Raw genomic sequence first — 14,751 nt, 5'->3', positions numbered from 1 at the left:
TCGGTTTGCCGAGCAGGCGGGGACAGGGTGGGAGGGAGGAGGCCGTGTGGGAGGAGGTCTAAAAGAACCAGCTTCCTAAAAACGCTTAGGGTGACTTCTGAGTGGATCAGCATAGAATGTTCCTGACAGACTCAGACTCCGCAGCCAGACTCTCTGGTCTGACCCCATCCTACCCAAGCCATGTGACTCCGGGCAAGTTGACATCTCACCTTCTGTGCCTCGGCTTCCCCGTGTAGAAGCGGGGTGATAACTGTCCGCCCCTCCGGAGTGCGGGTAGTGTGGTCAGAGCAGGGCCTGGCCGGGGCGAGCTCTCGGTCAGCGTCAGCTCCTGGCCTTCCTCCCGGCCAGCATCCCATCTTCACCACACGTCCTCGGCCAGCTCCAGGGGCAGCACGGCCTGTTGGAAAAGTTGAGTCAGAAGCTCTGGTTCGGACCTGGCTCTGCTGTTGGCCAGCTCGGGTCTGAGACAGGTGGTTTTATTTTCTGTGTCTGTCCAGCTGGGGGGCTGGGCAGTGCACTGCAGGCCATCTTCTGGACACCACGGCGCACGCAGACAACGGCAGTGTCTGTGGGGCACGCTGGGTGAGTGGACCCCTAGCTCTGCCCTTGGGGCCGAGGGGACCTGTAGCCGGGAGGCCCTGGACTGGAGAATCACTGCTTCCTTCCAGGCCCCGAGCTGCCCTGATGACACAGGTCTGGAGTGGACAGTGGACTTGGTGGGCACAGGTCTGGGTTCTGGTCCTGGCTGGTCAGTGCCTGACGTGGGTCTCGGGAACGTTCCTCAGGCTTTCTGGGCCTCAGGAGTTTGGACCAGACCATCTCCAAGGCCTCTTCCTGCTTCAGGATTTGTTAGCTCTGTGAGTGCAGGTTTCCCTGGAGATGGAGGTGGTCCCTGTCTCCAGAAATGGCCATCCTCCTTCTCTACCTCCTCCTGTGAGGCTCCACAGACTAGGTTGGAAACTGGCCGTGCTGGAAGGTGGGGAGATGGGGTTGGAAGAGCATGAACCGGGCCCTTCCTCTGAAGCCTCCTTCTCTGGCCTTCGATTGAGGGTGCAGGGTGGAAGGGCTGTTATCACAGTTGCTCATTTTTCTCTCGAGAATATGTCTGCCCTGATATTTTGGTGCAGAAAATCCGGGCACAAGGACCTCCCTGATTGCTTGGGGTGGGGGGCGAACCTTGGCTTATCCTCTCCAGCGCCCTGCACAACCTGCGGGCAAGTCAGGAGGCCCTGGGACACAGGCCACCTCATCACAGGCAGGGCCTCCGCAGACTGAAGAGGCTCTGGGCCCCTGCATGGATCTGCCGTCCCCTGCGTGCACGGCACACGCTGCCGTGCTCCTGGGCGTCCAGAGCCCCTGGCCACCTTCCGGCTCTTTGCAAGCAGAGAATAAGGAGGAAGAAAAAACAGACTCGAAATTTAAAAGATCGAAAATCCCATCTCCAGCTGTCACTGAAACGTCTTCAAGTCGAGTCTCTGCCTTGAATCCCGGGGGGCCCCCCCTCCCCCGCCAAGCTCTGTCGGGCCCCGGTGTGGGCCGCTGGGGGTGGCGAGCCCTGGCTGGAGCGGGCCTCAATCTTTCAAGCAACCCTGAGCGCACATGAGGGAAAATGAAGCCCAGGGCAAATCTAAATAAATAAAAGAAGGAAAAAAGTTTTAGAAACCTGTTTACTCTGGCACGCGCCTGGCCTCCACTGCGTTTGACATATTAGGGAACATTTTGGCGGGGCCCATTAGAAGCACTTAACAAGGCATATGTTTCTTTTCAGAATACAAGGGGCTTGGAATGTATTGTTTAAACAAGATTCGACGCATCTTTGATTCCGTTTTGAAACATCTATCTGCGTATGTTTGTCTCACTGGTGCTTCCGTGGCATTAACTTCCTTAACTCCCTTCCCAGGCCATTTGAAATCATTATTTTACTGACTATTTTTGCCAACTGTGTGGCCTTAGCGATCTACATTCCCTTCCCAGAGGACGACTCGAACGCCACCAACTCCAACCTGGTAAGTGCGCTGTTGCGTCTGCATTTCCGAGTCGGCGGAGGCCTGAGCCTGGATCGCGCGGATTCAAGCTGGAACGTGTTTGAGGGTCCAAAGCCAGCCGGGCTGGGATCCCGAGGGCTCTAGCTCTATTCAAATGGGCACCTGTCTTGTGTCAGCCTGTTTTGACAGATACTGTTGCAGTCAGGCGGTTGTGAGCAGGGCGCACGTGAGTGTGAACTCTGGGGGTGTGCAGCACACCTGCAGCCTTGAAGGGCAGGTGTTTGCGGGAGCGAGTGTGCCTTGTGGATCCTCTGTCGTGTTTGTTTCCAGGGCCTTCGCTCCGCTGGTGACGTTTGCTCAGGTGACATGTGGGATCGGTGCGCGAGAAGTAATTTCTAGGAAGCTTTTAGGAAAGTTTGCTTTTGCAGCCAAGATGTACTGTTTAGTTAGAAAGGTTTTCTGTTCTTGGGAAAGGCGGCTTTCCATCTGGTTGGTGGGGAGGCCGGCGCTGGCAGTGTCGGGTTAGAATGTGTCCATGGAAAAAGTGTGGAGGGTGTTTACTTTGGGCTGAGCGTGAAGTCATCACAAAGGCCTTTGCGCCGTCTGGGCATGGGAGGAGAGCCTTGGAATGCAGCTGGCAGAGCCGGACGCTCCAGGGTGCCTCGGCTGCAGGCTGGGGGGGAAGTCCTGCCCCCTCCTCTCCCCTGCCAGGACACCAAAGCTTCTCACGTGACCCCCAAAAGCACATCTTCCGCCGTCATTGGCTGCTTCCTCTGGTGACACGGGACTGTCTGGTGATAGCTTCTGGAAGAAGCAGGAGGGAACCAGGCCTCCTTCTGCTGTTGCCGGCTTCTTGTGATGTCACGGGAGAGTCAGTTCTTCTGCTTTTTAGCCTTTGACATTTTTTTTTGGCCCCGTCAGGCAGTCTGTCCGATGCCCGTTTAGACTTCACGGCCGTCGCCCGGTTGTCACAGTGAGCCTGGGTTGCACGTGGGGTCAGGCTCCGGAGCCGGCCCTCAGGCCTAGTGATGACACGGCAACCAGAGCACCGGCCCAATCCACGCGGCCTGCTGAGGCGTGACCTTGTCTCTTAACAGGCAGGACATCTCTGCTGTGTCAAAAGAAATACAAGAGGGGTGTCCCAAAGGGCCCCTAGCAAAGCAGGAGCCTCTTCCAGTGGTGCTACTTCTGCTCCGAGTGTCGCCTCCCCCCACCCCACCCGTCCTCCCCAGAACCCTGTGGCTGCGCACTTAGGAAAACAATCCGGGGCGTTTGGAAGCCAGTGACGCTTTGGGTCAGCTGTGGGCCAAGGCACTGAGGCGGGGGCTGTCATCTTAGCCCCAGAGACGGCCCCTCACCTCGAGTCCGGGAGGATGAGAAGGGCCACCAGGGGCTATACAGGTGGGCGCGCTGGGTGACCGAGGGCCGCTGGTCCCACCCCTCCGGGCTGGAGAGCAGGGTGTCCCTGGACGCCCTCCGGGCTGGAGGCGAGGGGCCGTGGTCTTTAAAACACTCCACAGAGTGATGGATGAGTTCTGAAACTAGGCGGGGGTGACGGTTGCACAACTCTGGACTTTTACTGCAGATTGCAGGTCATACGCTCACACGGGCGGGTTTCCTGGTGTGTAAACTGTACCAGTAAAGCTGTGCTGAATAAAGGGTACAGTACCGGCAGCACCGGCCCAGGCCCGTCCAGGCCGCCCCGCTGGCCGCGCTAACGTCTTCCCCAACGAGGGCGAGGCCACACAGCGCAGGGAGGGCAGTGGGGGGCAGTCAGGACTTCGGGGACCTCATACTAGGAATGCGGGCCGCACAGGAGCATGGGGGCTTGAAGGCGGTTCCAGTTGCTAAGGCAGCTGCCGCCTCTCTCAAGCCACGGGTTGGGCGGTAACAGTCAATTAAGGAAGCATGCTCAGAAGATGGAGGGTTTCCTCCATCCTAAACACACACAGATACACACACATACCTACACACACATAGACACACATACATGTACACAGACACATACAGGCACGCACATATACACAGACACAGACACACATATATGTACAAAGACAGACACACAGACACACACATACATACACATATACACAGACACAGAGACACGCATACATGTACACAGACACAGGCACGCACGTATACACAGAAACAGAGACACACATATATGTACAAAGACACAGACACACACAGACACACACATGCATACACATATACACAGACACAGAGACACACATATACGTACACAGACACACACAGACACACACATATACACAGACATAGAAACACATGTGTACACAGACACACATACACAGAGACACACATACACACATGTACACAGACGCACACACACATAGACACATACACACATAGACACATACAGACACACTCACACAGACATATGCAGACACACACACACGACACACACATATACACAGATACAGACACACAGGCACACACAGACACAGAGACACACACATGTACACAGACACAGACACGGCCACACCCACAGATACACATATATACAGACACACAGATGCACTTGCCTCATTCTGCCAGCTCTGCCCCTGAACTTCTCTGGTGGATGCATGTGTACATGCAAGTATAATATTTTAACCTTAATCTTTCTGAGGAAGGGTCTGCACTGCCTCTGCTGGGTCCTTTCTGCCCTCTCCTCGGCACCCTGCTCCCCTTCCCTGGGCTTGTGGCTTCGTCCTGGGGCCTCTCTAGGGCCACTGTGTTATGGGGCCGAGGGGACAGACTGCCCTTGGCGTGGTGCATCCGGTGGCCGTGCCCCTTCCTTCCAGGAGGGCCTTGGACTTGGGTCGTGCAGGCAGCACGTACCCCAGCACGCGAGGTCCCCAGGTACAGGCCTCCCTGGTGGCTCCTGGAGCTGTGGGTTTGGGGACGCCCTGAAGATCTCAGGGCCCTTCTCGAGGGTGCCCGCAGTCTCGCTGGTTCTTGTTTCCTCGGTGACACTCCTGTGTCTCGTCTCGGGATCTTCGGAACAGCCCCACCCAGAAGACTCCTCTGGGGTCTTCCAGACTTGACTGTGCCCTGACCTTCGCCCCTGGACCTCAGGAGCCACAGTCCAACTCCCGTTCTGCATGCCACGAAGTCGTAGCTTCCCTGGGACGCGGCGGGCCACCGGCCGGACGGCCAAGGGTGTTAGAAACCCCCTCACACAAACAGCCAGGCAACACCCACGTCGGCTGACGGGCCAGGACCAACCGACACAAGCGTCGTGATCTGGACCCGCCCCTTCCTCCTCCTCATGGCGGCGTTCTCTGTGGTCAGAGGCCCCTTTGCAAAACTTTCACCAAAACTGTGGCTTTGGACAGAGCTATTATTTAGTCTCCTGCTGCCTCTCTTCCCATTTCCCCTGTGCCTTCTAGCTTCCTTTCCTGCGTCTAGGGGGACTTTGTACCAGGGTTCTGTCCTGCCCGTCTCAGCTTCTGCTCTCTCCCTCGGTGAGCTCAGTTACTCCTGCAGCTTTTCATTCACTTTCTATGTAAATCGTTCCCAGACTTATGGCTCCAGCTCCAAGCTGTTCCCAAAGGCGTGGATCAGCATCTCCTACATGAGCGAGGCCCGTGGACCGGTGACTCCTGACCCCGCCTGGTTATTATAAAAGCCTGGAGAGCTTGAAATACACCGACTGCGACGTTTTGGAAGATCTGACTCAGATTTAGCAGTTCTGCGGCTCGGCCCAGGAATATGCATTTTAAAATCCCTTGTGGTGGGGGTGATGGGGGTCACGAGGCACCACCAGCCAGGAGAAGGACTTCAGGGGAAAGGTCACACTTAAGGGGCAGGGAATGAGGGGGACAGTTTGCGGTTACGTGAGGAGCCCGTGGAAGATGCAGGAGGAGACATTGGACAGGACAGGTGCGGGTCAGGACTCCCGGAGACAGTTCGCGCTGGAGGGAGGGGGAGGGGGGATGGGCAGAAGGAGCCCCGGGCCTGGCTCTGCACCTGCGGCAGGTGCAGAGGGAGAGGCGGGGCCTGTGCGGGGTGGGTGGACGGGGAGGGGCGAGAGTGGGAGAGAAACTGAGGAGACAGAGTCTTTGAAGGTCAAGGAGCAGAGCTCTAAACACATGGGGGCGGGGCTGGGCGGCGGTTCATCCTTGCCTTTCTGGCAGCTCAAGGCCGGCTGTGCAGAGAGCGGGCTCCGGGCTCTGGGTGGAGGAGGGGCCGCCAGTCCTGTCTGCAGCCCCGGGGGCCCTGAAGCAGGGGGTGCAGGCGGCTCTTTGTTGAGCTTTGAGGACTGAGACACTCCTGCCAAAATGTTCTTGTGCCAGAACGCGGCCCCCGAATCCCGTAAGGGCCCCTGCAGTGAGGCTTGAGGATTCTCCCGTGACTCTCATAGCTTTTTTAAAACAAGAAACTGCGGTTCCAGTGTCCTGCTCTGAGGAGGGGACGCTGCTGCACCTACAGCAGAGGCCCTAGGACCTCAGTGCCTCCGGATCACCTGGGTGGGGCTACAATGCAGAGTCCCAGGCCCCACCTGCGGAGCCCAGGCTGGGAGCCCAGCGGGGTGGGCGCCCAGGAGTCGGTGTGTTTATACACTCCCCCTTGCCGGGGATCGCAGGCTGCTCTTGGGGAAAAGCGACCGGCACGTTGGCTGTCCTGTGAGTGGGTCCCTGTCAGTCCTCTCCCCTGGCTCTCTCTAGATCCAGACAGAGAGAGGGAACACATCGGCTCCCCAGAGGTTTCCCCTCCGTGGGGTTCAAGAATAATCTGTTTAGCAAAGACACTCGCAGTCAAGGAGGAGAAGGTCCCCTCGTACCCCACGGGGCCACGGCCGCCTCCCGGTCCCCTCGTACCCCACGGGGCCACGGCCGCCTCCCGCTGGCTCACGGCTCCGTTCTCTCCACCCCGTTCCTGCTCCACTGGCTGAGTACAATCCCCGTTGTCTTCCTAGCACTTTACTCTCTCCTCTTTCCAGGAGATGAAAAGTGTTCCAGTATGGATTTTTTTTAAGTCTTTTTCTCATGATTTAAGTAAAAGTCTGGTTGTTTTATGCTCCATCTAACATACACCGTTGCACCCAAATCCATCAACTTTGTTATCTTTTCCTGGTGCTGGTGGAGCAGAGGGAGGCGTGAACCGGCCCATGACACGAGGGCTCCCTCTGCATTGTTCACAGTCTCGTTACTGGCAGGGCCCACCTGGCACGCAGAGCATCTGGTGTAAATAGCGCCGTGAACCCCTCCCTCTGGTAGCCGCTGCCCTGCAGGTAAATCGGATGATGTTTCTTGAGCTCTGGTGCCAGCAGGGCAGACTCATCGCGTATGGAAGACTCCCAGCTGCCTGCAAACCCTGACGTCCGCGCAGACTTGGCTTGGGCTGGAATATTAAGAGAACATATTTGGCATTTGACCTTGTGCAGAGAACAGGGCTGTGTACTTTCTGGAGCCAGAGCCAGGCCGTACCCGGAGGTGGGGGGAGGACGAGAGGTCAGAAAAGGAGCCATGGGGGGCCAGGGGTGGGGTGCTGCAGGGGGCTCGTCAGAGGGGCCCCCCCAAGTGCCGAGGAGAAGGCTGGGGTGTCGGGTTTCCCATTTAGGTTGTGAAATGGGGACAGCCGAGGCTGGGTGGGCGGGTCATGAGTTAAGGCCCGTGGGCCCTTAGAGCAGTGCCCGCCCGGAGAGCTTGCAGCCGGAAACCGGGGGCCTCCGTCCTGTCCTGGAGGGTCACCCCGGGCCCTTCGGCAGAGCTTTTGTGGGCAAGGAGACCCAGAGGCTGTTGTTTCTGGACTCCTCGCCTGGGAGATGGACATCTGGGCTGCCCAGCCCCGTGGTCTCACTGCACGGGGGGAAGCAGAGAGGCCTCGTGGCTAGAGAAGGGGCCCCGAGGGACAGCCCTGGTGGCCTGAGGGGCCAACCCTCCCCCCGCCCCCCCCCCACACACAGAGTGACTGCGTCTGGAACAACCCTATGTCCCTCCCGGTCAGCTCAGGGGCCGGCCACGCCCGAGCCTCTGGGGTCCCTGTGGGGTCCCCTTCCAGGCCGTGCTGGGCTGAGGACGACCCGAGGGTCCGCGTTTAGGGCGCCCAAGCCCCTGGATGGGTTGGGCCGAGTGCTTGGGGAGCAAGCAGGGATGCGGGCTCTGGCCCTCGTCCTCCTGCCGTGAGCTGGGTGTTCCTTCATTGTGGGGTTTGCTCGAGGGTGAGACGAGTCACGCTCACGGCAGACGAGAGTCGGGGCCGCTCTGGCGACCCCGCATCACAGCCAGTCCCGCCAGTGCCGCGCACGGGCCCGGGAAGGTGCTTCACTGAGGGACCCCCCTGCCCCCACCGAGGGTCCACGGAGCGGCTCTGGGTGGGACGTGGGCGTAAGGTGTGACCTGGAAGCCATTCTCGGGCCGGGCTTGTGGGCGCTGGCCTGGGAGGCGAGGCCTGCACAGGGGGCCTCCCACCGGTCCCTGAACCTTTCTGTTTGTCGCTGTTCCAGCAGGTGGGGCCTAGAAACCTGCCTAGTCATAATAATTACCTTTGCCGAGTGGCCACCAGGAGCCGGTGCTTTGCAAACACGGTTTCTAATCCCACAAGAGTAAATGATCGTATGTACTTACTTGTTTTCTTGAGGGTGGAGCATTCATCCCCGCCTCCCCCCCGCCGCCCCGATGCTGCCCTGGCCCCGGTGACTTTGGCCAGGCACATGCCAGGCTCTTGATAAATATTTGTTGAGTGAGTGGACGGGGGAGTGGACAGACCCAGCCAGATGGTGTCCCTTTAGTTCAGAGGAGCAAAGTGACTGGGGCGTGAGGGCCAGGTGTCACATGAACTCACGCGTGAGGGGGTGGTGGCCCCTGCCCTGTTCCCTGCAACGTCGTGCGGGGCTGCTGTGAGCATGGGATGGGGAGGGGAAGACACTTCGAAGATTAAACACCCTGCCTGGGTCGACATTAACTGGCATTTTTAAAAAAAGCAACTTGGTTCTGTTGCACAATAAATTTGGTACACACTTGCTGGGTAACCAGAGTTACACAGATGACTGTGCCGTGGAGCTTGAAGCCTCTAACTCAGAGATAATGGGCCCTGTTTATGCCTTTGCTCCACGTGCAGACACCCCAGTGCTGTGTGAGTCTTAGTCATTTGAGCATCACGAGGGCCCTACGAGACCTTCCTGTTGTCCCATTTCACAGACGAGGATACTGATGCTCAGAGAAGGGAGACGATGTGCCTGGAAACGCGGACGCTGCGCTGGGGATGCAGGCGTGTGTCCCTAACCGTCAGGCGACAGCTGCCTCGCGGTGTGCTCAGGTGCCAGGGCTCCCTGGACCGGGCGGGGGGGTGCCCCCTTCCCCCCCCCCCCGTCACAGACGGCGCCTGCTTGGGACCACCCACAGCAGAGACTTGCCCCGAGGACCGGCGTCCTCAGAAGAGAGGACGGGCAGCGTGAAGGCCCGTGCGGCGGCAGGGTGGCCGCACCGGGGACCAGGCGTCTCCGATGGGTGGGGGCTCCCCCTCCCGAAAGGTTTCAGAGGGAGAGGCACCGCCTGCTCCGCACTTGCCCCCGGACAGGGCTTTGAAGTCTAAGTATGTGTCGCCTCTGGTTCCATGTGTTTTCATCTGGGGGGAAACATTCCACATACACAACATACATACGTTCACGCTGTGTCATGGAACCCCTTTCCTGCGCCAAGCTCCTTTTAATTTAAGTATATTGGAGGAAAGCCTTTCTCGAAGATCAAATCCAAATCTCTGGATCCTTTGAAGGAAATTCCGAGCATGTTGCATTCTTTCTCGGGACTGTGCCGCCCTTAGACACCCCAAGTGTTGAGCCTGCTGTGAAGCCGTCGGGAGGGCGGAGGATGCTCCGGGTCCCAGAGCTGGGGTCTGGAGGGGCCCTGCGTGATTCCCAGGGACCCCAAGTGCTGCGGGTGCCTGCCGGCTGGGCCCCGGCCCTCGGGATGTGCAGTGCCTGCTCCCGCGGGCCTGGCGCTGGGTCAGCAGACGCTTCCAGTGTGTGCAGAGGGAGGAGAGAGTGGACTGAGCAGGTCGCTGCAAACAAAGTGCGTTCGCGGTGATTTCTGCATCTGAGAACATAGATCTCGGCCTCTCGGGAGCCTTTCCCCTCTCTATTCCCTTTGTTCTTACTGGTTTCTGCGTGACTGAAGTTGTTAGGTCTGCCATCCAGCTAGTAATAATAGTAACGTCCCCTCTGTACCGCAGACAGCGTTCGGAGTCAGTGTTAACTCGCCTGGTCCTCTCGATGCCCCCCGGAGACCCCGGGACTGTTAGAGCCGCTCCGTCTTAGAGAGGAGGAGAATGAGGCCCAGAGACGTGAATTAACTCGCCCCAGGCCGCACAGCTACGAGGCGGTGGAGCTGGGGTTCCAGCCCAGGTGTGTGGCTCCCGAGCCTTAAGGCCCTGCGGCCCCCCAAGGCCTACACCCAGCGTGTGTGTGACAGAGGTGGGGGTCTCTTCACCAGTGACCCCAGGGGTGTTGTGTCTGTGGGTCGGGGGGGGCAGCCCTGGGCCGTCCAGGACGCGCGGGAGGTGGGAAGCGGGGGCTGCGATGCCCGCAGCACAGGCAGGTGTGACGGGGCCGCGCTGGGGTCACCGGCCCGCGTCCCGGCTCCATCGCAAGCAGGTTGTCGCTCTGCTTTCCGGCCTCAAGGCTTCTCGGCTGTGAACCACAGGTGGTACCTCTCACAGCGCAGTGGAGGCTGGGCCCAGAGGAGAAGCTGGAAATGCCAGCGGCCACGGGTGGAGCTGAGTCCGCACGGTGACGGTCGCCCCTGTTTTCATGGGAACAGACAGATACGCTCTGCCTTGCACATCGGCCCCTTTCCTGGCATCTTCTCCTGTGCACTTTCCCTCGGCCTCCTCTCAGGGTGGCGTGGGGATGCTAGCGAGCTCAGAGCCACGCTCCAGCTTTAGTTCCTGCCCTTTCCAGGCTGGATGCAGCAGGGCGGCCACAGCCTGCGGAGCCGAGAGTGGCAGGAGGGGGGACCCTCCCCACGTGTGGGACCCCTCGTGGGCCACTGGTCCGGGCCCCCGGCGCGGCAGGGGCGGCTGCAGGGATCCCTGTGCCTGGCCCTGCCTCCCGCCCGGCCTCCTCAAACACACGGAACCATCGCGAAGGCGGGCTTGTCCATCCATGCTCTGGGCCCATGGGCAGGGTCAGAACGGGCCCGTCTCTGAGTCCTTGGGAACAGGGTGTAGGGGTAGGGTTAGGCCTGGCCACAGGGGCCGGAGGGGCTGCACGGGCTTCTGCAGATCCTTTCAGGGGCTGGACTCACCCCGGTCAGGCCCTGCGGGCGCTGGTGGGACGGGTGGGCCTTACAGAGAAAGGCGAGGGGGCCAGAGGTGGCTCCCGGTCCACCCCCGTCCCCTGCCAGGACACCCAAGAGCAGGTGAACGAGAGGCCTGCACAGGCTGGCGGGGGCGGGGGATGATCAGTGCACAAAATTATTGCTAGGAATCCACCACAAAGAAGGAGAATCAGGGCAACCCTTGGTGCCCCCCGTGCTCCTCTCAGATGGCATACTGGGGGGAACTTTAGAGGACTTTGGGGAGAAGAGTTTTTTGTTTGTTTGTTTGTTTTTGCGGTACGCGGGCCTCTCACTGTTGTGGCCTCTCCCGTTGCGGAACACAGGCTCTGGACGCGCAGGCTCAGCGGCCATGGCTCACGGGCCCAGCCGCTCCGCGGCATGTGGGATCCTCCCGGACCGGGGCACGAACCCGCGTCCCCTGCATCGGCAGGCGGATTTCCAACCACTGCGCCACCAGGGCAGCCCAAGGGGAGAAGAGTTTAACGTGGGGTTACTGGCTTTTGCGGGTGTGAGGCCGACTAGTTATGCCCGAGGGGATGCTTGTCCCAAACTTACTCTGACTCCCATCCCCCCGCCCCTCCTCCAGCAGGATGTGCTGCTTATATGCTGCAAGTGTGTCTTCACTTTAAAGTTGCCTGAAGACGTCTGACTGTAAACCTGTAATCACTGGTGTGGCAGCGTTTGAGGATGACGACCATGGTGAGCTAGTGGGCCGGTCCACCCAAACGCAGATGAGCTGAGGCCTGCGGTCGCCCGTGGTCAGCGCCGGATGGTCAGCGCCGGCTGGGCTCACGAGGCAGAAACGTGCATGCACAAGTGTAGGGAAAGTGGAGCTAAGACGTCGGGGAAAGTGAGGGGCTAAATGTAGGATTCTGAGATTCTAGTATGATTAGTGAAGGCCCTAGAGGCAGTGATTCGTGTGAACTGGAGGGTGGAAAAGTGATAGAAAAGATTTTCCTGGGAGAAGTTGCTCTCGAGTGAAGCCCAAAGCCCGCGAGGGAATTGGCTAGACCCGCGGTCGGAGTAACGAGATCCCGGGTCGGAACACCCACAGTAGGATTCCTTGCAGAAGGTACGGCTTTGACATATAAACGTGGGTTCCCAAAGGCCAGTCTAAGACCATCCTTGGCGTGATCAGCATTCGTTCCCCAACAGTTCCTTACTGGGCACCTGCTACGTGTAAGACGCAGCTGTGCTTAAGACAGACGCCCTTGAGAGGCATCCTTCTAAGGGCGAGAGGTACTGGCGTCTAATTAAAAAATGAATTGTTCGGTTATAATTGGCCTCTCAAGTATTTAGGTTCGGGTGTGACTGCATTTGTTTTAAGTAACTATTTTGCTGACGCTACTGAAAGAACAAAACCCAAACTTAGGATCACTCGGTTGCATGGAAGCAGGGAGCTGTATCATAGAGTCTCTTAAATTGTGATGAAAAAATGTTTTAGGGTCGATGGTGGGATGGGCAATCCTGTCGAAGCGGCCCCTAGATGAGGAAGCTTGAGGCTTGCTGAATCAAAGGGCTTGAGAGTGAGGAGAGAGGGTTAGATGTGGCCACTTAACGAAGGTCACGCCGGTCCTCAGGTACAAGGAGAGGATTCTGGGAGGACAGAACGGGGCTGACTGCCCCCCTCTCTGCCACTTTGTGAGGTCTGTTCAGCAGGAAACTCAATTATACACAAAGGTTCCTGCGTTTAAAGCGTGTTTTCCTGTCGGGAAGATGCAGCCTGATGTCATTTCTTACCTCTCAGGACGATTTGAAATCCTCCATTGCCAAAGTCCTCTTTTTCTCCCTGTAGCCCCCATTTTTAGTAAAGCTTGTTCATTTCTGTAAAAAAAAAATTTTTTTAGTCATTTTTATCCTTCCGGAATCAGGAGGGTTTTCTGCGTGAATCATTTTTTTTCTTTTCCTTTTCTCCAATGTAGGCATCTTGGGTTTGGCCTCTTGGAGAGAAATAATAAAATTCTTTGTTTACTCTGGTGGCCTTTGCTTACGTTAGAGCTGTTTTATCTCAGACATTTGTGATTCTATAAATCAAATCAGCTTTTCTTAAACGTGTGGATCCCTTAGATTCGACCGGCATCTCTTGGTTACATTTCCAGTGACAGCGCACCTTGTACTGTCGGTTTATTCATTTTTTGCACGTTCATTTATTGTTTTATCCTTTGCTCACTCAGCTACCATCTGTGGACACGCCAGGCAGCGGGCAGGGGCCTCGGGTCACGGAGCCGTCGCGGGGAGTCGCTGGGTGGGCTTCGTGGCTATAAACACCCAGTGTTGCAGAGCATGGGGTTTGGACGCAGCTGTGGGTTTCCCTGTGATTGTGTTTCTTGCCTGGATTTTCCCAGTGGGCCCTGCCCGGTGGCCCCGTGCCTGGAGCAGCTGCCAGTGGGGACCAGACGCGCTGCCCTTGCAGCTTCCCAGCCTCCCGAGCCACGGTTTCCACTTGCTACTCGGCGAGAACTGTGCTGTACTTACGGGTGGGCTTCCCGAGAGGAGCATCGTTTCATCGGAGAGGATGCTTCTAGAAGCCCTTTGAAAACCGTGAGGCCTTATTCAGTTGGAAAGTGTCGTTGTTTTGATTACCCGGTGCCTCTGAATTCTGCCGTCGGCTGGTGACAAAGGAGAGAGGGTGTGCAGTCACCCCAAGGCTCTGTCACCGCTCGGGTACCATGGGTGTGCGGACCGGGGACCAGGCGGAGCAGGGAAGGCCGAGCAGGGCCCCCGCCCTTGAGGGGTTTAGGATCTGATTCAGGGGACTCCACGAGAGCATCACATAAAGCCATGAGAGATGGGGGTCGGGGTGCTTCAGAGCCTCTCCAGCCCTTTCTTGCTCCAAAATCCTAGTCATTGTCAGGCATCGTCAGAATCATCAGAATCAGAATCACCTTCTCGCGATCATCGTTAGTAAAATAAGCGTTTGCTAAGTAGCCGTGTCAGGCAGGGGGCGCGGGGGCTGGTGGGGAATCAGGATCCCTTACCCAGGGTGGAGGTCGTTGGCAGGGCAGGGTCCAGACAGGCGCAGAGCCGTCTGGAAAAAGCCCTTCCACGTTTCTGCTCATTGATGGCGTTTAACTATCCGTTGTCCCGTCAAGCTTGAAGAGATGGCGTTCTGCTCTCAACCCCTGCTGGTGGGGAGAGCATCACGGGACCCCATCCTGTCCCCCTCGTCCCCGTTGCCTCCTTTCTCAGAGGCGTTGTGTGGTGATTTGCATGTGACTTTTCAGGCCCTGAATCTTTCATGGTAAAGGTCTAAGGGTTCACGGGACCCACGTAGGGCCAGGTGTTGGGGGACGCGGGGGGCGGGGGGAGGGCGACCAGAGTCCACCCAGACGTGGGCAGAGGGCAGACGGGTCCCCTGGGACCAAGGCACAGTCACGTCTCTGGAAGTCCCGTCAGCACACCCACCCCGTCTTCCCGGCTCCACATCGACGCGATTCAGTCTTAAGAACCAGGATGGCATCCGGGGAAACGAGCACAGGTCATGG

General features: G+C 58.2%; 1 protein-coding gene across 11 annotated transcripts in view; it reads left to right on the top strand.

The window, feature by feature from the left end:
- Window positions 1-14,751, top strand: part of CACNA1C (calcium voltage-gated channel subunit alpha1 C) — a 462,295-nt gene that overhangs the window by 51,430 nt on the left and 396,114 nt on the right. For all 11 annotated transcript variants that reach the window (XM_012539272.3, XM_049694801.1, XM_012539283.3 and 8 more), the window contains exon 3: window positions 1,901-2,006. In XM_012539272.3, the coding sequence (XP_012394726.1) occupies window positions 1,901-2,006 (106 nt within the window). The remainder of the gene's footprint in view (window positions 1-1,900; window positions 2,007-14,751) is intronic.

Source organism: Orcinus orca, chromosome 11 (assembly GCF_937001465.1).
Source record: "Orcinus orca chromosome 11, mOrcOrc1.1, whole genome shotgun sequence".
NCBI lineage: Eukaryota > Metazoa > Chordata > Mammalia > Artiodactyla > Delphinidae > Orcinus > Orcinus orca.
The sequence above is the reverse complement of the archived record's forward strand: the minus strand, read 5'-3'. Positions and strand labels throughout refer to the sequence as shown.